This window comes from Spea bombifrons, chromosome 3 (genome assembly GCF_027358695.1).
Source record: "Spea bombifrons isolate aSpeBom1 chromosome 3, aSpeBom1.2.pri, whole genome shotgun sequence".
In the NCBI taxonomy this organism is placed as follows: domain Eukaryota; kingdom Metazoa; phylum Chordata; class Amphibia; order Anura; family Pelobatidae; genus Spea; species Spea bombifrons.
In genome coordinates this window covers 71,661,581-71,685,755 of record NC_071089.1, presented here as the reverse complement: position 1 = coordinate 71,685,755, position 24,175 = coordinate 71,661,581, and the positions used below count along the sequence as shown (strand labels likewise).

The 24,175-nt window shown below is 44.6% G+C and overlaps 3 protein-coding genes across 3 annotated transcripts; all 3 read right to left on the bottom strand.

Moving 5' to 3' along the window:
- Positions 1 to 4,943: 4,943 nt before the first annotated feature.
- On the bottom strand, positions 4,944 to 7,217 carry LOC128484023 (DC-STAMP domain-containing protein 2-like). The gene has a single exon (XM_053460343.1). It carries the CDS (start codon positions 7,215 to 7,217, stop codon positions 4,944 to 4,946), a length of 2,274 nt encoding a protein of 757 aa, XP_053316318.1.
- Positions 7,218 to 11,113: 3,896 nt separating this feature from the next.
- On the bottom strand, positions 11,114 to 13,777 carry LOC128484022 (DC-STAMP domain-containing protein 2-like). The gene has a single exon (XM_053460342.1). It carries the CDS (start codon positions 13,775 to 13,777, stop codon positions 11,114 to 11,116), a length of 2,664 nt encoding a protein of 887 aa, XP_053316317.1.
- A 3,908-nt stretch (positions 13,778 to 17,685) lies between these two features.
- Positions 17,686 to 20,349, bottom strand: LOC128484021 (DC-STAMP domain-containing protein 2-like). The gene has a single exon (XM_053460341.1). It carries the CDS (start codon positions 20,347 to 20,349, stop codon positions 17,686 to 17,688), a length of 2,664 nt encoding a protein of 887 aa, XP_053316316.1.
- Between the last annotated feature and the right edge of the window lie 3,826 nt (positions 20,350 to 24,175).

Below are 24,175 nucleotides of genomic sequence, written 5' to 3'. Positions count from 1 at the left end.
ATCTGTGCGGCACAATTCAGTCCTTGACTAAAAGATAATAAAGGGTATGAGCCAAAATGCATGTAAGGACCATATCACGTAATGAAACCACAAGGGTTTGCTTTGAGAGCAGCCAAACCTCTTTACCAGCAGTTAGACCAAAGGGACTGTAGAAAGAGACCTGAGGTATCTAAAGTGTAAAATGACAGACACATGTTTCTAATTTAAGTTGGTGGAGATCCCAGAACAGTACTGAATGCCCAATTATTGCTTTGGCAGAAATCCCTTAACAGTATGCAAGGATCTCAGCAACTCGGAAATTGGGCTCATTTGCCTCTTATAATTCTAAGTCTATTATTCACAGAACTTGACAAAGTCACTGGGTCAGCATTGAGAGGGTTAAACACCCTTGCTATAAGGTTTTGTTTTTGCTTTACTTGTCCAGTGTGTTTATTTGGTTTTACACCATTAAGATCAATTAAAGTTTAGTCAGGTCATTGAGTCAATTGTGGCTAACTCTGGTTTTGGAGCCTCCTCGTGTATACCGCCTTACTAATCCAACAGACATCTTGGCAGAGGTGCCCCTACCATCTAGGTGCCCTGCCCAGGGTTGCCTGTATGTTAATGCCGGTCTACCTTTTGGGGCTTACATCCTAATGACATTTTCACCACACCACAAGATTGCAGAGTAGAAAAAATGTGTCACGCAGAAAGATTCATTTCAGCGGCTTATGTGTGTATGCAGGGTGGAAGCCACTAAAACTGGCTAGGAGAATGGCTTAGCTGTATAAGTAATAGATACATTGATACTGTTCAAACCTGACATTGATTTACCCTTGCAGCTTTTTCGCTGAGGCAGCTGTTTCAAAATTCATATCAGTATATTGGAATCTTTGAACTCTCCTCAGTTGGCCATATACTAACAGTTTCATAAACTAATGAGATACATTGTTTTATTAGTGTCATTTTGTAGTGATTTAGTTTACTTCAGGGAAGCTGAGATCTATGTCTCACTGTGGAACAGGCAGCATTATCTAGTCATTTCCCTGCCCCTTGAAGTTTTTTAAAGCATATACCGTATTTGCTCGATTATAAGACGAGGTTTTTTCCAGAGCAAATGCTCTGAAAAATACCCCTCGTCTTATAATCGGGGTCGTCTTCTCAGACCCCCCAAAAAATGTCTGATGGGGCCATGCTGCTTACCGGTCGCGTGCAGCGTCTCTTCTGTTAGAAGCAGGAGGACAGGAAGCTTGCAGCGTCCTCACAGAGCTCTATCTCCCCCTCCCTCCTCTGGGGGCGGGGCCAGAGAAGTTGCTCTACAGCCGGTCCCCTGCAGAAGTCTTCGAGTGAGAGATCTGCAGTTCAGGTAAGGGGGTGGGGGAGGGTTTTTGGGTAAGTATGTGTGTTTAATGTGTGAAGTATGTGTGATTAATGGAATGAATGAGTATTTAAATGTGTTTGTGTGTGATAGCATGGATGTGTAAGGGGGGTGGGGGTTGTAGCATGGCATAGGGAGGCTGTAATCCCACTACTATCATCCCCAGGTTCCAGCATGTACTGGCTGCCTTGGCTTGATAGGAGTGTGATTGCTGTTAGCAGTTTGATATATATATATATATATCAAACTGCTAACATCAATCACACTCCTATCAAGCCAAGGCAGCCAGTACATGCTGGGTTAAAAGGCATATCATGGGGCTGAGTGACATATAGGGGGTTAAAATGCATTTCTGGACCTCCAGAAATGCATTTTAACCCCCTATATGCCACTCAGCCCCATGATATGCCTATATACCTCCAGAAATGCATTTTAACCCCCTATATGCCACTCAGCCCCATGATATGCCTTTTAACCCCCTATATGCCAGAGTGGCATATAGGGGTATAAGGCATATCATGGGGCAGAGTGGCAAATAGGGGGGTATAAAGCATTTCTGGGGGCAGAGTGGCATAACTGGGGGGGGGCAGGTTGGCAAATAAAAGGAAATTTAAAAAATATATTTTTCTCAATCATAGCTTTTATTAAACATGAAAAAATAATTTACATGAATTAATATTTACTGGTAAAACTTTTTTCCTATAGGGTCGTCTTATATTCAGGCTTTTTGTTTTTTTCCTAAATTAATATTTTGATTTTGGGGGGTCGTCTTATAATCGGGGTCGTCTTATAATCGAGCAAATACGGTATTAATGTCTTAAATCTGTAATCTTTAAACATCGTGGCATATGTTTTAGTGTATGGAACTGCAAAATCTAGGACTTGAAAGGAAATCTAGGAAAGTGAAAGGTACAAAATGTATTTTAAGTAGATTCAAAGTAAACCTGTGTTTAAACTCTGTTTAAAGTTTGTTGGTTAAATTATTTTACACTACATTACAATGAGAGATGGACAGTGTGGAGAAAACCCAACTAAGGTCTAGATTGGTTAAAGTTAAACTCTAGCCACGATATGTCTTTTGATGTTTGTGATAGCCGAGGGTCACCTATTATTTTCCTGTTTTTTATGCAAAAGCATAGAGCGATTAATCAGAACTCGTTTGCGCTGTTTCCCTGCCCTCAGCTTTTTGCCTTGCTGGAGATGCGTTCCATTGAACAGCTCTGGAGCCGCAGTGTCTCCAGCAGGTGTTTATTCCTTTTCTTTCACGTAAACAAAACCCCAAAATATTCAAGTAGGTCCTATGTACTTTAATATGCATTAATCGTTGGTAAGGTATTTTGGGGCTGGATCCATTCTTCTTTGTATGCCAAAAGCTCTGATTCCCCCCCCCCACACAAAATACTCTTTGATTTCATAGATAACAGGATGCCACACTCCTAGGCCTGATGGCAGAAAGGGTGGTGGTGTAGGCATCCTTCTCTCACCTGACTGCACCTTCCAGCATATACCAAGCCCTCCCTCCCTCTCATTCTGTTGCTTTGAAGTTCACACAATCCATCTTTTCTCTCCACTCTCTCTTCAAATTGCTGTCATATATCGCCCTCCAGGCCCTACCTCACAGTTCTTTGACTGCCTGGCTCCCTTTCTTCCTCTCTCCTAATATCCCCTGCCTTATTCTGGGTGACTTTAACATTCCTTTAGATATATCTAACAACTCTGCTAGCTCTAAACTCCTCTCCCCGACATCCTCCTCTGGTCTGAGGACACTCACTTGATCTGGTTTTCTCCAGACATCCTCCTCTGGTCTGAGGGACTTCCTTATCTTCCTTGCACGTCGCTCCTCTTCTGCTTCCCCACTCTGTGAAACCCTCCACTGGCTCCCAATTGCCTTTAGAATTACATTTAAAATCCTGGTACTGACATATAAGGCCATCCATAATACGGTTCCTCCATACATTTCTGACCTCATTAGCAAATACTCTCTTACTCGATCCCTACGTTCTTCCCATGGGCTAAGGCACTCCTCCTCACTTACCACCTCTTCCTTTTCCCGTCTACAAGATTTCACTCGAGCTGCCATATATCTCTGGAATCTACTCCCAAGGAACCTTCAGCATTCACCCTCCCTCCCTCCCGACATTCAAGAAACATCTCAAAACCCACTTCTTCAGAGAAGCATACCATCTTAGCTGCTAGAACTTCCTTGTCATTGATACAACCATCACACTACCTCTCACAGTTTCTCTGTGCCTTATGTTTGTCACCCCATTCCCTCAAGATTGTAAGCTTGCGAGCAGGGCTCTCTCTGTCAATTCTTGTCTTGTCATATCCCTTGAATTCATGTACTGTAGTAAGCCCTGCGTAAACTATTGGCGCTATATAAATAAAAGATAATAATAATAATAATAATAATAATGGGGAATGATCTATACGCGTGTTTGGCTTAATTTACTGAGTGGTAAAATGTGACTTGCACCCCATCTTCTTTTTTTATCCCTATGTTCATATCTACTACAATTTAAATAGAAGCAGTACACATTAGTACTCATAAACATCTGGGACTATGCTATGCAGCTTATACTACAACATGACCATTGAATCTGAATGCGGGAATTGACCATTCGGGTAACTTTCTTTTTAGTTTTCCCATTATATATTTTTCGGTAGCATTAAAATATAAGTATTACATTTAAAGAGATGCTGAAACCTGTGAATTTGGCGATTAAAGCCAGCAAAACTAAATACCTCCCAGATGCGAATGGCTTTGAAAATGATGCATCAGTCTAGTTCTGTATTCAGCAGGTATAGACGATCTACTGTCAGCAATACTGACCTAAAGTGCTAGCTTCTGTTGGATCTGCTTGTCATAAGAATGGATTGGGCATTCAGTTGGCAGTAACGACTCACATCTGGGGACATTAAATATTGAAAGGAATACGTACAGTAGACCTGAAGTATTAATCCTTTTTTGTTCGTTTTCTAAAAAAATAATAAAAAAAGAACATTTAAAATGTCTTAAAAGAAACCTGCTATTTGTTTTCCCAAACCCAAAGTCAAAATTTATTTAAGAGTGAAAGGCGCAAAAAACTGTGGTCTAAACCAGCAGGAACAGGATGCAAGCCGATTCACTTGGTGGTGAAGGGATTACAAAGGAAATTTAGGTAGAAGAAGGGGTGGGTATAGTTCTGAATTCCATTCTAGTTTCCACCTCCATTCTTCACCGCCCGCCGTCCTCTCCTCCTGGGTGGCCTCTGCCGCGCGGGGGTGACCAGATCCCTCTTCCTTCGTGCTTCTGTCCACTTTGTGAATGGGGGGGTCGTGTGGTCCTCAGAATCTGAAGAGTCAGTGTCCTCTGTTGAGTTCTGATATTCAAAATCTGTATCTTCAGAGTCCTCACTGGATTCAACCTCACTGATTCCTGAGCTCTCATCTTCCTCCCTGCCACGGACCTCCTCCTTATACTTCTCCAGGAGCTTCTCGCCTAACGCTGCTCTGCTACCCTGGCTACGGAGAACCTGTTTGAGGCGATCCTTCACAACCTCTTTCAGCTTCTTCCTCTTTCCTTTCTCTTCAGCCTTAATGGTTTTCATGGCATCGATCCAGAGGTGGACCTGTTCTTCGTCACTGGAGTCAGGTCGACTTCGATAGCCTCAGAGTATGCCAGTGGAGCCATACAAATTGTGCAGATGTTATTAAGGATCTCAAAGCAGCCCCTGCAGTACATCCCTTTACAGCCTGGGGTGATGCAGGCCACGCAGTCCTGCCCCTCGCTGCCAGTGATTGTCTTGGCACATGCCATGCAGTACTGCTCATTGGTGCCCAACAGCTGGGCAAACCAGCGGCACCCGGGGAGTTTTGCCGCCAGGACCTGCAGGAAGCTAGAGTGCCCCCCGTCCTCTGCATTCATCCTCACGCTCCTGATCAAGGAGTCCTCAATGTTTGTGCGTTTGGTTATCAAGTTGTTGTAAAGAAAACAGATGCGCTCCTGCTCACGGGATGGGTAATAATAGGCACAGATTACGCGCTGCAGCCTCCGTATGTAGACGCCAAATATCGCAATGAGGAAGCACAGGCCATACATTGAACCTATGAGTATGTATCCTTTAAAGTCTGGGGCGGACGGAGCGACTAGGCATTTCTTTGACAAAACTGTCAAGTTCCCTCTCTGAAGGATGTCAAACGCAGACACCACATTGGAGAAGATTTCGCTGGCATAACCGGAGCCGTTGATCAGCACAGAGAACGTCACCGGAGCTCTGGCAACCACGTCCGCTTGCAGCAGGTAATACACCATGTCCAGCACCCAGTAGATGATGAAGTCCATCACCATCATAAATGCGACCACCAGAACATTTCGGAAGACGTTGATGATGTCAAAAGAATATCCCTTCCTCTCACGTTTGGTCAGGTAAAGCGAACCTGGCAGGATGAAGTTGTAGGCCTCTCTGGCGGAAAGGGGCAGGAGGGTTCTGCGCCCTTGCTTGGCTCTCATCACGTCCAGCTCTATGAAGGACCGCGTTATGTAGATATTGTCGTGGTTATCTTCATAGAGGTACTTGCGCTGGTACCGAGCGGCCATGATGTAGATGAAGAGGCAAACAAATGTCATTGAATAGCTGAACATGCTGAGCACATCCAGATAGGGGTTCAGTGTGCTCTGCACTTCGCTCATGATGCCGACTGCCACCTGCTTGATGCTCTTGCTGGAGTTCAGGTTTATGTCGAAGTCGTGAATAACCGTCACGTTAAACTCAAACTTGTCCTTGATGTTGCGGAGCATGTTGATGATGGGGTTTTTCACATGCTTTCGGACATATTTCTGGAGATACTTTGGCAGGAGGCATAGGATTGTAGCGGTTTTAGCCAGTCCACACAGCGGTTTGAAGGCGTCCACAATGTAGCACAGGAATGACAAGAATGGCATCACCTGGAAGCACTGATTCCGTGCCGTGTCAAATATTTTCCTGCACTTTAGATAGGGAACTTCCAGTTCCTCGTTACAGACCTCCCCGATATTGGCGATAAAACGCCACACATTCCGCAGGACGCGTCCGATGTGCTTCACTCCGTCTGTCACCGTCTTGAAGAACTTTCTGGCCCGATCGGCCACTCCTTTCAGCCTCTGGCCGATGTTCCTCAGAATATCCAGCGCACTCACTAACGGCCTTTTAACTTTTTCCAGGAGCTCCTTGGTCTGGTTCATGGCCAGTTCCACGCCGCAGGACACGGACTCAGATGAGCGCCGGAAATTCTCCAAGGTGTTGGCTGCAGGTCCCTGTAAGGCCAGCGAGAAGGCGACCAGGAGCACGATGGTCTTGCCCTCAATTGAGAAGAGCTGGGGCAGCATAAGGAACACTGTGACCCGCATCTTCATGAAGAAGGCCATGCCGAGGGTGAGGAGGATGCAGATGACCACTGAGGACACGATGCAGTACTTCAGGCTATAGTTCTTCACAAAGAGGACGATGGCCGCATACATGGCGGTGAGAATCAACCCAAAGGTGAAGGCGCCACAGCTCCTCAGAGAAGATTTCACCGCGTTGTCCTCTCGGAGTTGGGCTCTCACCTCCTTTTTGTCCTCGTCAATGTAATCCTCGGCGCTCACTTCCTCGACCTTCACTTCTTCAGGGCACAGGTTTGACAAGCAATCGCGGGAGCAGTCACAGGGGCAGTCGCGAGGGCAGTCGCAGTCCCGCGGGCAGTCGCAGGGGCAGTCGCAGGGGCACTTGCGCTTGCAGGGGCACTTGCAGGAGCAAGGACAGTTGCAGGAACAGGCGCAGGGGCAGGCACGCCGGCATAGGCCACATGTGGTTTTGCAGCAGGTACACATCCATTCCCAGGGGCCTAGTGTTGTCCCCATCTCGTCAGTTGTTTTTGCGACAATATCTGCCCTGACTTGCCTCACTCAGCGATCACAAAAGCAGGAGGAGAAATGGGTCAAAATGAAGAAATAAAAGTCAGTCTCTTTACTAATCTTTTGCACTACTGGAGGTTCAGTCACTACAAGTAGCTTGCTGTCTCCTCTAGTACTGAAGCTCCACGCCCAGTGTGAGGTTATTATGCTCTGATGATGTCACAATAGCACTGCTGTCATGACAGGGAGAGCAGGGCACATGCCAGCACCTACGGGGGAGGGGCACCTTGCTTTTTATAAAGATGAACTGACATAACGGTTATGAGAAGCTTATTAAACTATATATATATATATATATATATATATATATATATATATATTTATCTCTCTCTTTCTCTCTCTCTCTCTATATATATATATACATTAAATTACATATCCTTTAAGCCATAAAATCTGGTTGTAGTCAGAAAAATCTGTGCGGCACAATTCAGTCCTTGACTAAAAGATAATAAAGGGTATGAGCCAAAATGCATGTAAGGACCATATCACGTAATGAAACCACAAGGGTTTGCTTTGAGAGCAGCCAAACCTCTTTACCAGCAGTTAGACCAAAGGGACTGTAGAAAGAGACCTGAGGTATCTAAAGTGTAAAATGACAGACACATGTTTCTAATTTAAGTTGGTGGAGATCCCAGAACAGTACTGAATGCCCAATTATTGCTTTGGCAGAAATCCCTTAACAGTATGCAAGGATCTCAGCAACTCGGAAATTGGGCTCATTTGCCTCTTATAATTCTAAGTCTATTATTCACAGAACTTGACAAAGTCACTGGGTCAGCATTGAGAGGGTTAAACACCCTTGCTATAAGGTTTTGTTTTTGCTTTACTTGTCCAGTGTGTTTATTTGGTTTTACACCATTAAGATCAATTAAAGTTTAGTCAGGTCATTGAGTCAATTGTGGCTAACTCTGGTTTTGGAGCCTCCTCGTGTATACCGCCTTACTAATCCAACAGACATCCTGGCAGAGGTGCCCCTACCATCTAGGTGCCCTGCCCAGGGTTGCCTGTATGTTAATGCCGGTCTACCTTTTGGGGCTTACATCCTAATGACATTTTCACCACACCACAAGATTGCAGAGTAGAAAAAATGTGTCACGCAGAAAGATTCATTTCAGCGGCTTATGTGTGTATGCAGGGTGGAAGCCACTAAAACTGGCTAGGAGAATGGCTTAGCTGTATAAGTAATAGATACATTGATACTGTTCAAACCTGACATTGATTTACCCTTGCAGCTTTTTCGCTGAGGCAGCTGTTTCAAAATTCATATCAGTATATTGGAATCTTTGAACTCTCCTCAGTTGGCCATATACTAACAGTTTCATAAACTAATGAGATACATTGTTTTATTAGTGTCATTTTGTAGTGATTTAGTTTACTTCAGGGAAGCTGAGATCTATGTCTCACTGTGGAACAGGCAGCATTATCTAGTCATTTCCCTGCCCCTTGAAGTTTTTTGAAGCATATATTAATGTCTTAAATCTGTAATCTTTAAACATCGTGGCATATGTTTTAGTGTATGGAACTGCAAAATCTAGGACTTGAAAGGAAATCTAGGAAAGTGAAAGGTACAAAATGTATTTTAAGTAGATTCAAAGTAAACCTGTGTTTAAAGTTTGTTGGTTAAATTATTTTACACTACATTACAATGAGAGATGGACAGTGTGGAGAAAACCCAACTAAGGTCTAGATTGGTTAAAGTTAAACTCTAGCCACGATATGTCTTTTGATGTTTGTGATAGCCGAGGGTCACCTATTATTTTCCTGTTTTTTATGCAAAAGCATAGAGCGATTAATCAGAACTCGTTTGCGCTGTTTCCCTGCCCTCAGCTTTTTGCCTTGCTGGAGATGCGTTCCATTGAACAGCTCTGGAGCCGCAGTGTCTCCAGCAGGTGTTTATTCCTTTTCTTTCACGTAAACAAAACCCCAAAATATTCAAGTAGGTCCTATGTACTTTAATATGCATTAATCGTTGGTAAGGTATTTTGGGGCTGGATCCATTCTTCTTTGTATGCCAAAAGCTCTGATTCCCCCCCACCACACAAAATACTCTTTGATTTCATAGATAACAGGATGCCACACTCCTAGGCCTGATGGCAGAAAGGGTGGTGGTGTAGGCATCCTTCTCTCACCTGACTGCACCTTCCAGCATATACCAAGCCCTCCCTCCCTCTCATTCTGTTGCTTTGAAGTTCACACAATCCATCTTTTCTCTCCACTCTCTCTTCAAATTGCTGTCATATATCGCCCTCCAGGCCCTACCTCACAGTTCTTTGACTGCCTGGCTCCCTTTCTTCCTCTCTCCTAATATCCCCTGCCTTATTCTGGGTGACTTTAACATTCCTTTAGATATATCTAACAACTCTGCTAGCTCTAAACTCCTCTCCCCGACATCCTCCTCTGGTCTGAGGACACTCACTTGATCTGGTTTTCTCCAGACATCCTCCTCTGGTCTGAGGGACTTCCTTATCTTCCTTGCACGTCGCTCCTCTTCTGCTTCCCCACTCTGTGAAACCCTCCACTGGCTCCCAATTGCCTTTAGAATTACATTTAAAATCCTGGTACTGACATATAAGGCCATCCATTATACGGTTCCTCCATACATTTCTGACCTCATTAGCAAATACTCTCTTACTCGATCCCTACGTTCTTCCCATGGGCTAAGGCACTCCTCCTCACTTATCACCTCTTCCTTTTCCCGTCTACAAGATTTCACTCGAGCTGCCATATATCTCTGGAATCTACTCCCAAGGAACCTTCAGCATTCACCCTCCCTCCCTCCCGACATTCAAGAAACATCTCAAAACCCACTTCTTCAGAGAAGCATACCATCTTAGCTGCTAGAACTTCCTTGTCATTGATACAACCATCACACTACCTCTCACAGTTTCTCTGTGCCTTATGTTTGTCACCCCATTCCCTCAAGATTGTAAGCTTGCGAGCAGGGCTCTCTCTGTCAATTCTTGTCTTGTCATATCCCTTGAATTCATGTACTGTAGTAAGCCCTGCGTAAACTATTGGCGCTATATAAATAAAAGATAATAATAATAATAATAATAATAATGGGGAATGATCTATACGCGTGTTTGGCTTAATTTACTGAGTGGTAAAATGTGACTTGCACCCCATCTTCTTTTTTTATCCCTATGTTCATATCTACTACAATTTAAATAGAAGCAGTACACATTAGTACTCATAAACATCTGGGACTATGCTATGCAGCTTATACTACAACATGACCATTGAATCTGAATGCGGGAATTGACCATTCGGGTAACTTTCTTTTTAGTTTTCCCATTATATATTTTTCGGTAGCATTAAAATATAAGTATTACATTTAAAGAGATGCTGAAACCTGTGAATTTGGCGATTAAAGCCAGCAAAACTAAATACCTCCCAGATGCGAATGGCTTTGAAAATGATGCATCAGTCTAGTTCTGTATTCAGCAGGTATAGACGATCTACTGTCAGCAATACTGACCTAAAGTGCTAGCTTCTGTTGGATCTGCTTGTCATAAGAATGGATTGGGCATTCAGTTGGCAGTAACGACTCACATCTGGGGACATTAAATATTGAAAGGAATACGTACAGTAGACCTGAAGTATTAATCCTTTTTTGTTCGTTTTCTAAAAAAATAATAAAAAAAGAACATTTAAAATGTCTTAAAAGAAACCTGCTATTTGTTTTCCCAAACCCAAAGTCAAAATTTATTTAAGAGTGAAAGGCGCAAAAAACTGTGGTCTAAACCAGCAGGAACAGGATGCAAGCCGATTCACTTGGTGGTGAAGGGATTACAAAGGAAATTTAGGTAGAAGAAGGGGTGGGTATAGTTCTGAATTCCATTCTAGTTTCCACCTCCATTCTTCACCGCCCGCCGTCCTCTCCTCCTGGGTGGCCTCTGCCGCGCGGGGGTGACCAGATCCCTCTTCCTTCGTGCTTCTGTCCACTTTGTGAATGGGGGGGTCGTGTGGTCCTCAGAATCTGAAGAGTCAGTGTCCTCTGTTGAGTTCTGATATTCAAAATCTGTATCTTCAGAGTCCTCACTGGATTCAACCTCACTGATTCCTGAGCTCTCATCTTCCTCCCTGCCACGGACCTCCTCCTTATACTTCTCCAGGAGCTTCTCGCCTAACGCTGCTCTGCTACCCTGGCTACGGAGAACCTGTTTGAGGCGATCCTTCACAACCTCTTTCAGCTTCTTCCTCTTTCCTTTCTCTTCAGCCTTAATGGTTTTCATGGCATCGATCCAGAGGTGGACCTGTTCTTCGTCACTGGAGTCGACCTCCTCTTCGATAGCCTCAGAGTATGCCAGTGGAGCCATACAAATTGTGCAGATGTTATTAAGGATCTCAAAGCAGCCCCTGCAGTACATCCCTTTACAGCCTGGGGTGATGCAGGCCACGCAGTCCTGCCCCTCGCTGCCAGTGATTGTCTTGGCACATGCCATGCAGTACTGCTCATTGGTGCCCAACAGCTGGGCAAACCAGCGGCACCCGGGGAGTTTTGCCGCCAGGACCTGCAGGAAGCTAGAGTGCCCCCCGTCCTCTGCATTCATCCTCACGCTCCTGATCAAGGAGTCCTCAATGTTTGTGCGTTTGGTTATCAAGTTGTTGTAAAGAAAACAGATGCGCTCCTGCTCACGGGATGGGTAATAATAGGCACAGATTACGCGCTGCAGCCTCCGTATGTAGACGCCAAATATCGCAATGAGGAAGCACAGGCCATACATTGAACCTATGAGTATGTATCCTTTAAAGTCTGGGGCGGACGGAGCGACTAGGCATTTCTTTGACAAAACTGTCAAGTTCCCTCTCTGAAGGATGTCAAACGCAGACACCACATTGGAGAAGATTTCGCTGGCATAACCGGAGCCGTTGATCAGCACAGAGAACGTCACCGGAGCTCTGGCAACCACGTCCGCTTGCAGCAGGTAATACACCATGTCCAGCACCCAGTAGATGATGAAGTCCATCACCATCATAAATGCGACCACCAGAACATTTCGGAAGACGTTGATGATGTCAAAAGAATATCCCTTCCTCTCACGTTTGGTCAGGTAAAGCGAACCTGGCAGGATGAAGTTGTAGGCCTCTCTGGCGGAAAGGGGCAGGAGGGTTCTGCGCCCTTGCTTGGCTCTCATCACGTCCAGCTCTATGAAGGACCGCGTTATGTAGATATTGTCGTGGTTATCTTCATAGAGGTACTTGCGCTGGTACCGAGCGGCCATGATGTAGATGAAGAGGCAAACAAATGTCATTGAATAGCTGAACATGCTGAGCACATCCAGATAGGGGTTCAGTGTGCTCTGCACTTCGCTCATGATGCCGACTGCCACCTGCTTGATGCTCTTGCTGGAGTTCAGGTTTATGTCGAAGTCGTGAATAACCGTCACGTTAAACTCAAACTTGTCCTTGATGTTGCGGAGCATGTTGATGATGGGGTTTTTCACATGCTTTCGGACATATTTCTGGAGATACTTTGGCAGGAGGCATAGGATTGTAGCGGTTTTAGCCAGTCCACACAGCGGTTTGAAGGCGTCCACAATGTAGCACAGGAATGACAAGAATGGCATCACCTGGAAGCACTGATTCCGTGCCGTGTCAAATATTTTCCTGCACTTTAGATAGGGAACTTCCAGTTCCTCGTTACAGACCTCCCCGATATTGGCGATAAAACGCCACACATTCCGCAGGACGCGTCCGATGTGCTTCACTCCGTCTGTCACCGTCTTGAAGAACTTTCTGGCCCGATCGGCCACTCCTTTCAGCCTCTGGCCGATGTTCCTCAGAATATCCAGCGCACTCACTAACGGCCTTTTAACTTTTTCCAGGAGCTCCTTGGTCTGGTTCATGGCCAGTTCCACGCCGCAGGACACGGACTCAGATGAGCGCCGGAAATTCTCCAAGGTGTTGGCTGCAGGTCCCTGTAAGGCCAGTGAGAAGGCGACCAGGAGCACGATGGTCTTGCCCTCAATTGAGAAGAGCTGGGGCAGCATAAGGAACACTGTGACCCGCATCTTCATGAAGAAGGCCATGCCGAGGGTGAGGAGGATGCAGATGACCACTGAGGACACGATGCAGTACTTCAGGCTATAGTTCTTCACAAAGAGGACGATGGCCGCATACATGGCGGTGAGAATCAACCCAAAGGTGAAGGCGCCACAGCTCCTCAGAGAAGATTTCACCGCGTTGTCCTCTCGGAGTTGGGCTCTCACCTCCTTTTTGTCCTCGTCAATGTAATCCTCGGCGCTCACTTCCTCGACCTTCACTTCTTCAGGGCACAGGTTTGACAAGCAATCGCGGGAGCAGTCACAGGGGCAGTCGCGAGGGCAGTCGCAGTCCCGCGGGCAGTCGCAGGGGCAGTCGCAGGGGCACTTGCGCTTGCAGGGGCACTTGCAGGAGCAAGGACAGTTGCAGGAACAGGCGCAGGGGCAGGCACGCCGGCATAGGCCACATGTGGTTTTGCAGCAGGTACACATCCATTCCCAGGGGCCTAGTGTTGTCCCCATCTCGTCAGTTGTTTTTGCGACAATATCTGCCCTGACTTGCCTCACTCAGCGATCACAAAAGCAGGAGGAGAAATGGGTCAAAATGAAGAAATAAAAGTCAGTCTCTTTACTAATCTTTTGCACTACTGGAGGTTCAGTCACTACAAGTAGCTTGCTGTCTCCTCTAGTACTGAAGCTCCACGCCCAGTGTGAGGTTATTATGCTCTGATGATGTCACAATAGCACTGCTGTCATGACAGGGAGAGCAGGGCACATGCCAGCACCTACGGGGGAGGGGCACCTTGCTTTTTATAAAGATGAACTGACATAACGGTTATGAGAAGCTTATTAAACTATATATATATATATATATATATATATATATATATATTTATCTCTCTCTTTCTCTCTCTCTCTCTCTATATATATATACATTAAATTACATATCCTTTAAGCCATAAAATCTGGTTGTAGTCAGAAAAATCTGTGCGGCACAATTCAGTCCTTGACTAAAAGATAATAAAGGGTATGAGCCAAAATGCATGTAAGGACCATATCACGTAATGAAACCACAAGGGTTTGCTTTGAGAGCAGCCAAACCTCTTTACCAGCAGTTAGACCAAAGGGACTGTAGAAAGAGACCTGAGGTATCTAAAGTGTAAAATGACAGACACATGTTTCTAATTTAAGTTGGTGGAGATCCCAGAACAGTACTGAATGCCCAATTATTGCTTTGGCAGAAATCCCTTAACAGTATGCAAGGATCTCAGCAACTCGGAAATTGGGCTCATTTGCCTCTTATAATTCTAAGTCTATTATTCACAGAACTTGACAAAGTCACTGGGTCAGCATTGAGAGGGTTAAACACCCTTGCTATAAGGTTTTGTTTTTGCTTTACTTGTCCAGTGTGTTTATTTGGTTTTACACCATTAAGATCAATTAAAGTTTAGTCAGGTCATTGAGTCAATTGTGGCTAACTCTGGTTTTGGAGCCTCCTCGTGTATACCGCCTTACTAATCCAACAGACATCTTGGCAGAGGTGCCCCTACCATCTAGGTGCCCTGCCCAGGGTTGCCTGTATGTTAATGCCGGTCTACCTTTTGGGGCTTACATCCTAATGACATTTTCACCACACCACAAGATTGCAGAGTAGAAAAAATGTGTCACGCAGAAAGATTCATTTCAGCGGCTTATGTGTGTATGCAGGGTGGAAGCCACTAAAACTGGCTAGGAGAATGGCTTAGCTGTATAAGTAATAGATACATTGATACTGTTCAAACCTGACATTGATTTACCCTTGCAGCTTTTTCGCTGAGGCAGCTGTTTCAAAATTCATATCAGTATATTGGAATCTTTGAACTCTCCTCAGTTGGCCATATACTAACAGTTTCATAAACTAATGAGATACATTGTTTTATTAGTGTCATTTTGTAGTGATTTAGTTTACTTCAGGGAAGCTGAGATCTATGTCTCACTGTGGAACAGGCAGCATTATCTAGTCATTTCCCTGCCCCTTGAAGTTTTTTAAAGCATATATTAATGTCTTAAATCTGTAATCTTTAAACATCGTGGCATATGTTTTAGTGTATGGAACTGCAAAATCTAGGACTTGAAAGGAAATCTAGGAAAGTGAAAGGTACAAAATGTATTTTAAGTAGATTCAAAGTAAACCTGTGTTTAAACTCTGTTTAAAGTTTGTTGGTTAAATTATTTTACACTACATTACAATGAGAGATGGACAGTGTGGAGAAAACCCAACTAAGGTCTAGATTGGTTAAAGTTAAACTCTAGCCACGATATGTCTTTTGATGTTTGTGATAGCCGAGGGTCACCTATTATTTTCCTGTTTTTTATGCAAAAGCATAGAGCGATTAATCAGAACTCGTTTGCGCTGTTTCCCTGCCCTCAGCTTTTTGCCTTGCTGGAGATGCGTTCCATTGAACAGCTCTGGAGCCGCAGTGTCTCCAGCAGGTGTTTATTCCTTTTCTTTCACGTAAACAAAACCCCAAAATATTCAAGTAGGTCCTATGTACTTTAATATGCATTAATCGTTGGTAAGGTATTTTGGGGCTGGATCCATTCTTCTTTGTATGCCAAAAGCTCTGATTCCCCCCCCCCCCACACAAAATACTCTTTGATTTCATAGATAACAGGATGCCACACTCCTAGGCCTGATGGCAGAAAGGGTGGTGGTGTAGGCATCCTTCTCTCACCTGACTGCACCTTCCAGCATATACCAAGCCCTCCCTCCCTCTCATTCTGTTGCTTTGAAGTTCACACAATCCATCTTTTCTCTCCACTCTCTCTTCAAATTGCTGTCATATATCGCCCTCCAGGCCCTACCTCACAGTTCTTTGACTGCCTGGCTCCCTTTCTTCCTCTCTCCTAATATCCCCTGCCTTATTCTGGGTGACTTTAACATTCCTTTAGATATATCTAACAACTCTGCTAGCTCTAAACTCCTCTCCCCGACATCCTCCTCTGGTCTGAGGACACTCACTTGATCTGGTTTTCTCCAGACATCCTCCTCTGGTCTGAGGGACTTCCTTATCTTCCTTGCACGTCGCTCCTCTTCTGCTTCCCCACTCTGTGAAACCCTCCACTGGCTCCCAATTGCCTTTAGAATTACATTTAAAATCCTGGTACTGACATATAAGGCCATCCATAATACGGTTCCTCCATACATTTCTGACCTCATTAGCAAATACTCTCTTACTCGATCCCTACGTTCTTCCCATGGGCTAAGGCACTCCTCCTCACTTACCACCTCTTCCTTTTCCCGTCTACAAGATTTCACTCGAGCTGCCATATATCTCTGGAATCTACTCCCAAGGAACCTTCAGCATTCACCCTCCCTCCCTCCCGACATTCAAGAAACATCTCAAAACCCACTTCTTCAGAGAAGCATACCATCTTAGCTGCTAGAACTTCCTTGTCATTGATACAACCATCACACTACCTCTCACAGTTTCTCTGTGCCTTATGTTTGTCACCCCATTCCCTCAAGATTGTAAGCTTGCGAGCAGGGCTCTCTCTGTCAATTCTTGTCTTGTCATATCCCTTGAATTCATGTACTGTAGTAAGCCCTGCGTAAACTATTGGCGCTATATAAATAAAAGATAATAATAATAATAATAATAATAATAATGGGGAATGATCTATACGCGTGTTTGGCTTAATTTACTGAGTGGTAAAATGTGACTTGCACCCCATCTTCTTTTTTTATCCCTATGTTCATATCTACTACAATTTAAATAGAAGCAGTACACATTAGTACTCATAAACATCTGGGACTATGCTATGCAGCTTATACTACAACATGACCATTGAATCTGAATGCGGGAATTGACCATTCGGGTAACTTTCTTTTTAGTTTTCCCATTATATATTTTTCGGTAGCATTAAAATATAAGTATTACATTTAAAGAGATGCTGAAACCTGTGAATTTGGCGATTAAAGCCAGCAAAACTAAATACCTCCCAGATGCGAATGGCTTTGAAAATGATGCATCAGTCTAGTTCTGTATTCAGCAGGTATAGACGATCTACTGTCAGCAATACTGACCTAAAGTGCTAGCTTCTGTTGGATCTGCTTGTCATAAGAATGGATTGGGCATTCAGTTGGCAGTAACGACTCACATCTGGGGACATTAAATATTGAAAGGAATACGTACAGTAGACCTGAAGTATTAATCCTTTTTTGTTCGTTTTCTAAAAAAATAATAAAAAAAGAACATTTAAAATGTCTTAAAAGAAACCTGCTATTTGTTTTCCCAAACCCAAAGTCAAAATTTATTTAAGAGTGAAAGGCGCAAAAAACTGTGGTCTAAACCAGCAGGAACAGGATGCAAGCCGATTCACTTGGTGGTGAAGGGATTACAAAGGAAATTTAGGTAGAAGAAGGGGTGGGTATAGTTCTGAATTCCATTCTAGTTTCCACCTCCATTCTTCACCGCCCGCCGTCCTCTCCTCCTGGGTGGCCTCTGCCGCGCGGGGGTGACCAGATCCCTCTTCCTTCGTGCTTCTGTCCACTTTGTGAATGGGGGGGTCGTGTGGTCCTCAGAATCTGAAGAGTCAGTGTCCTCTGTTGAGTTCTGATATTCAAAATCTGTATCTTCAGAGTCCTCACTGGATTCAACCTCACTGATTCCTGAGCTCTCATCTTCCTCCCTGCCACGGACCTCCTCCTTATACTTCTCCAGGAGCTTCTCGCCTAACGCTGCTCTGCTACCCTGGCTACGGAGAACCTGTTTGAGGCGATCCTTCACAACCTCTTTCAGCTTCTTCCTCTTTCCTTTCTCTTCAGCCTTAATGGTTTTCATGGCATCGATCCAGAGGTGGACCTGTTCTTCGTCACTGGAGTCGACCTCCTCTTCGATAGCCTCAGAGTATGCCAGTGGAGCCATACAAATTGTGCAGATGTTATTAAGGATCTCAAAGCAGCCCCTGCAGTACATCCCTTTACAGCCTGGGGTGATGCAGGCCACGCAGTCCTGCCCCTCGCTGCCAGTGATTGTCTTGGCACATGCCATGCAGTACTGCTCATTGGTGCCCAACAGCTGGGCAAACCAGCGGCACCCGGGGAGTTTTGCCGCCAGGACCTGCAGGAAGCTAGAGTGCCCCCCGTCCTCTGCATTCATCCTCACGCTCCTGATCAAGGAGTCCTCAATGTTTGTGCGTTTGGTTATCAAGTTGTTGTAAAGAAAACAGATGCGCTCCTGCTCACGGGATGGGTAATAATAGGCACAGATTACGCGCTGCAGCCTCCGTATGTAGACGCCAAATATCGCAATGAGGAAGCACAGGCCATACATTGAACCTATGAGTATGTATCCTTTAAAGTCTGGGGCGGACGGAGCGACTAGGCATTTCTTTGACAAAACTGTCAAGTTCCCTCTCTGAAGGATGTCAAACGCAGACACCACATTGGAGAAGATTTCGCTGGCATAACCGGAGCCGTTGATCAGCACAGAGAACGTCACCGGAGCTCTGGCAACCACGTCCGCTTGCAGCAGGTAATACACCATGTCCAGCACCCAGTAGATGATGAAGTCCATCACCATCATAAATGCGACCACCAGAACATTTCGGAAGACGTTGATGATGTCAAAAGAATATCCCTTCCTCTCACGTTTGGTCAGGTAAAGCGAACCTGGCAGGATGAAGTTGTAGGCCTCTCTGGCGGAAAGGGGCAGGAGGGTTCTGCGCCCTTGCTTGGCTCTCATCACGTCCAGCTCTATGAAGGACCGCGTTATGTAGATATTGTCGTGGTTATCTTCATAGAGGTACTTGCGCTGGTACCGAGCGGCCATGATGTAGATGAAGAGGCAAACAAATGTCATTGAATAGCTGAACATGCTGAGCACATCCAGATAGGGGTTCAGTGTGCTCTGCACTTCGCTCATGATGCCGACTGCCACCTGCTTGATGCTCTTGCTGGAGTTCAGGTTTATGTCGAAGTCGTGAATAACCGTCACGTTAAACTCAAACTTGTCCTTGATGTTGCGGAGCATGTTGATGATGGGGTTTTTCACATGCTTTCGGACATATTTCTGGAGATACTTTGGCAGGAGGCATAGGATTGTAGCGGTTTTAGCCAGTCCACACAGCGGTTTGAAGGCGTCCACAATGTAGCACAGGAATGACAAGAATGGCATCACCTGGAAGCACTGATTCCGTGCCGTGTCAAATATTTTCCTGCACTTTAGATAGGGAACTTCCAGTTCCTCGTTACAGACCTCCCCGATATTGGCGATAAAACGCCACACATTCCGCAGGACGCGTCCGATGTGCTTCACTCCGTCTGTCACCGTCTTGAAGAACTTTCTGGCCCGATCGGCCACTCCTTTCAGCCTCTGGCCGATGTTCCTCAGAATATCCAGCGCACTCACTAACGGCCTTTTAACTTTTTCCAGGAGCTCCTTGGTCTGGTTCATGGCCAGTTCCACGCCGCAGGACACGGACTCAGATGAGCGCCGGAAATTCTCCAAGGTGTTGGCTGCAGGTCCCTGTAAGGCCAGCGAGAAGGCGACCAGGAGCACGATGGTCTTGCCCTCAATTGAGAAGAGCTGGGGCAGCATAAGGAACACTGTGACCCGCATCTTCATGAAGAAGGCCATGCCGAGGGTGAGGAGGATGCAGATGACCACTGAGGACACGATGCAGTACTTCAGGCTATAGTTCTTCACAAAGAGGACGATGGCCGCATACATGGCGGTGAGAATCAACCCAAAGGTGAAGGCGCCACAGCTCCTCAGAGAAGATTTCACCGCGTTGTCCTCTCGGAGTTGGGCTCTCACCTCCTTTTTGTCCTCGTCAATGTAATCCTCGGCGCTCACTTCCTCGACCTTCACTTCTTCAGGGCACAGGTTTGACAAGCAATCGCGGGAGCAGTCACAGGGGCAGTCGCGAGGGCAGTCGCAGTCCCGCGGGCAGTCGCAGGGGCAGTCGCAGGGGCACTTGCGCTTACAGGGGCACTTGCAGGAGCAAGGACAGTTGCAGGAACAGGCGCAGGGGCAGGCACGCCGGCATAGGCCACATGTGGTTTTGCAGCAGGTACACATCCATTCCCAGGGGCCTAGTGTTGTCCCCATCTCGTCAGTTGTTTTTGCGACAATATCTGCCCTGACTTGCCTCACTCAGCGATCACAAAAGCAGGAGGAGAAATGGGTCAAAATGAAGAAATAAAAGTCAGTCTCTTTACTAATCTTTTGCACTACTGGAGGTTCAGTCACTACAAGTAGCTTGCTGTCTCCTCTAGTACTGAAGCTCCACGCCCAGTGTGAGGTTATTATGCTCTGATGATGTCACAATAGCACTGCTGTCATGACAGGGAGAGCAGGGCACATGCCAGCACCTACGGGGGAGGGGCACCTTGCTTTTTATAAAGATGAACTGACATAACGGTTATGAGAAGCTTATTAAACTATATATATATATATATATATATATATATATATATATATATATTTATCTCTCTCTTTCTCTCTCTCTCTCTATATATATATATACATTAAATTACATATCCTTTAAGCCATAAAATCTGGTTGTAGTCAGAAAAATCTGTGCGGCACAATTCAGTCCTTGACTAAAAGATAATAAAGGGTATGAGCCAAAATGCATGTAAGGACCATATCACGTAATGAAACCACAAGGGTTTGCTTTGAGAGCAGCCAAACCTCTTTACCAGCAGTTAGACCAAAGGGACTGTAGAAAGAGACCTGAGGTATCTAAAGTGTAAAATGACAGACACATGTTTCTAATTTAAGTTGGTGGAGATCCCAGAACAGTACTGAATGCCCAATTATTGCTTTGGCAGAAATCCCTTAACAGTATGCAAGGATCTCAGCAACTCGGAAATTGGGCTCATTTGCCTCTTATAATTCTAAGTCTATTATTCACAGAACTTGACAAAGTCACTGGGTCAGCATTGAGAGGGTTAAACACCCTTGCTATAAGGTTTTGTTTTTGCTTTACTTGTCCAGTGTGTTTATTTGGTTTTACACCATTAAGATCAATTAAAGTTTAGTCAGGTCATTGAGTCAATTGTGGCTAACTCTGGTTTTGGAGCCTCCTCGTGTATACCGCCTTACTAATCCAACAGACATCCTGGCAGAGGTGCCCCTACCATCTAGGTGCCCTGCCCAGGGTTGCCTGTATGTTAATGCCGGTCTACCTTTTGGGGCTTACATCCTAATGACATTTTCACCACACCACAAGATTGCAGAGTAGAAAAAATGTGTCACGCAGAAAGATTCATTTCAGCGGCTTATGTGTGTATGCAGGGTGGAAGCCACTAAAACTGGCTAGGAGAATGGCTTAGCTGTATAAGTAATAGATACATTGATACTGTTCAAACCTGACATTGATTTACCCTTGCAGCTTTTTCGCTGAGGCAGCTGTTTCAAAATTCATATCAGTATATTGGAATCTTTGAACTCTCCTCAGTTGGCCATATACTAACAGTTTCATAAACTAATGAGATACATTGTTTTATTAGTGTCATTTTGTAGTGATTTAGTTTACTTCAGGGAAGCTGAGATCTATGTCTCACTGTGGAACAGGCAGCATTATCTAGTCATTTCCCTGCCCCTTGAAGTTTTTTGAAGCATATATTAATGTCTTAAATCTGTAATCTTTAAACATCGTGGCATATGTTTTAGTGTATGGAACTGCAAAATCTAGGACTTGAAAGGAAATCTAGGAAAGTGAAAGGTACAAAATGTATTTTAAGTAGATTCAAAGTAAACCTGTGTTTAAACTCTGTTTAAAGTTTGTTGGTTAAATTATTTTACACTACATTACAATGAGAGATGGACAGTGTGGAGAAAACCCAACTAAGGTCTAGATTGGTTAAAGTTAAACTCTAGCCACGATATGTCTTTTGATGTTTGTGATAGCCGAGGGTCACCTATTATTTTCCTGTTTTTTATGCAAAAGCATAGAGCGATTAATCAGAACTCGTTTGCGCTGTTTCCCTGCCCTCAGCTTTTTGCCTTGCTGGAGATGCGTTCCATTGAACAGCTCTGGAGCCGCAGTGTCTCCAGCAGGTGTTTATTCCTTTTCTTTCACGTAAACAAAACCCCAAAATATTCAAGTAGGTCCTATGTACTTTAATATGCATTAATCGTTGGTAAGGTATTTTGGGGCTGGATCCATTCTTCTTTGTATGCCAAAAGCTCTGATTCCCCCCCCCACACAAAATACTCTTTGATTTCATAGATAACAGGATGCCACACTCCTAGGCCTGATGGCAGAAAGGGTGGTGGTGTAGGCATCCTTCTCTCACCTGACTGCACCTTCCAGCATATACCAAGCCCTCCCTCCCTCTCATTCTGTTGCTTTGAAGTTCACACAATCCATCTTTTCTCTCCACTCTCTCTTCAAATTGCTGTCATATATCGCCCTCCAGGCCCTACCTCACAGTTCTTTGACTGCCTGGCTCCCTTTCTTCCTCTCTCCTAATATCCCCTGCCTTATTCTGGGTGACTTTAACATTCCTTTAGATATATCTAACAACTCTGCTAGCTCTAAACTCCTCTCCCCGACATCCTCCTCTGGTCTGAGGACACTCACTTGATCTGGTTTTCTCCAGACATCCTCCTCTGGTCTGAGGGACTTCCTTATCTTCCTTGCACGTCGCTCCTCTTCTGCTTCCCCACTCTGTGAAACCCTCCACTGGCTCCCAATTGCCTTTAGAATTACATTTAAAATCCTGGTACTGACATATAAGGCCATCCATTATACGGTTCCTCCATACATTTCTGACCTCATTAGCAAATACTCTCTTACTCGATCCCTACGTTCTTCCCATGGGCTAAGGCACTCCTCCTCACTTATCACCTCTTCCTTTTCCCGTCTACAAGATTTCACTCGAGCTGCCATATATCTCTGGAATCTACTCCCAAGGAACCTTCAGCATTCACCCTCCCTCCCTCCCGACATTCAAGAAACATCTCAAAACCCACTTCTTCAGAGAAGCATACCATCTTAGCTGCTAGAACTTCCTTGTCATTGATACAACCATCACACTACCTCTCACAGTTTCTCTGTGCCTTATGTTTGTCACCCCATTCCCTCAAGATTGTAAGCTTGCGAGCAGGGCTCTCTCTGTCAATTCTTGTCTTGTCATATCCCTTGAATTCATGTACTGTAGTAAGCCCTGCGTAAACTATTGGCGCTATATAAATAAAAGATAATAATAATAATAATAATAATGGGGAATGATCTATACGCGTGTTTGGCTTAATTTACTGAGTGGTAAAATGTGACTTGCACCCCATCTTCTTTTTTTATCCCTATGTTCATATCTACTACAATTTAAATAGAAGCAGTACACATTAGTACTCATAAACATCTGGGACTATGCTATGCAGCTTATACTACAACATGACCATTGAATCTGAATGCGGGAATTGACCATTCGGGTAACTTTCTTTTTAGTTTTCCCATTATATATTTTTCGGTAGCATTAAAATATAAGTATTACATTTAAAGAGATGCTGAAACCTGTGAATTTGGCGATTAAAGCCAGCAAAACTAAATACCTCCCAGATGCGAATGGCTTTGAAAATGATGCATCAGTCTAGTTCTGTATTCAGCAGGTATAGACGATCTACTGTCAGCAATACTGACCTAAAGTGCTAGCTTCTGTTGGATCTGCTTGTCATAAGAATGGATTGGGCATTCAGTTGGCAGTAACGACTCACATCTGGGGACATTAAATATTGAAAGGAATACGTACAGTAGACCTGAAGTATTAATCCTTTTTTGTTCGTTTTCTAAAAAAATAATAAAAAAAGAACATTTAAAATGTCTTAAAAGAAACCTGCTATTTGTTTTCCCAAACCCAAAGTCAAAATTTATTTAAGAGTGAAAGGCGCAAAAAACTGTGGTCTAAACCAGCAGGAACAGGATGCA

Bases quoted from the DNA above. Each gene is read 5' to 3' on its own strand.
- LOC128484023 (XM_053460343.1), bottom strand. From the start codon at position 7,217: ATGGGGACAACACTAGGCCCCTGGGAATGGATGTGTACCTGCTGCAAA.
- LOC128484022 (XM_053460342.1), bottom strand. From the start codon at position 13,777: ATGGGGACAACACTAGGCCCCTGGGAATGGATGTGTACCTGCTGCAAA.
- LOC128484021 (XM_053460341.1), bottom strand. From the start codon at position 20,349: ATGGGGACAACACTAGGCCCCTGGGAATGGATGTGTACCTGCTGCAAA.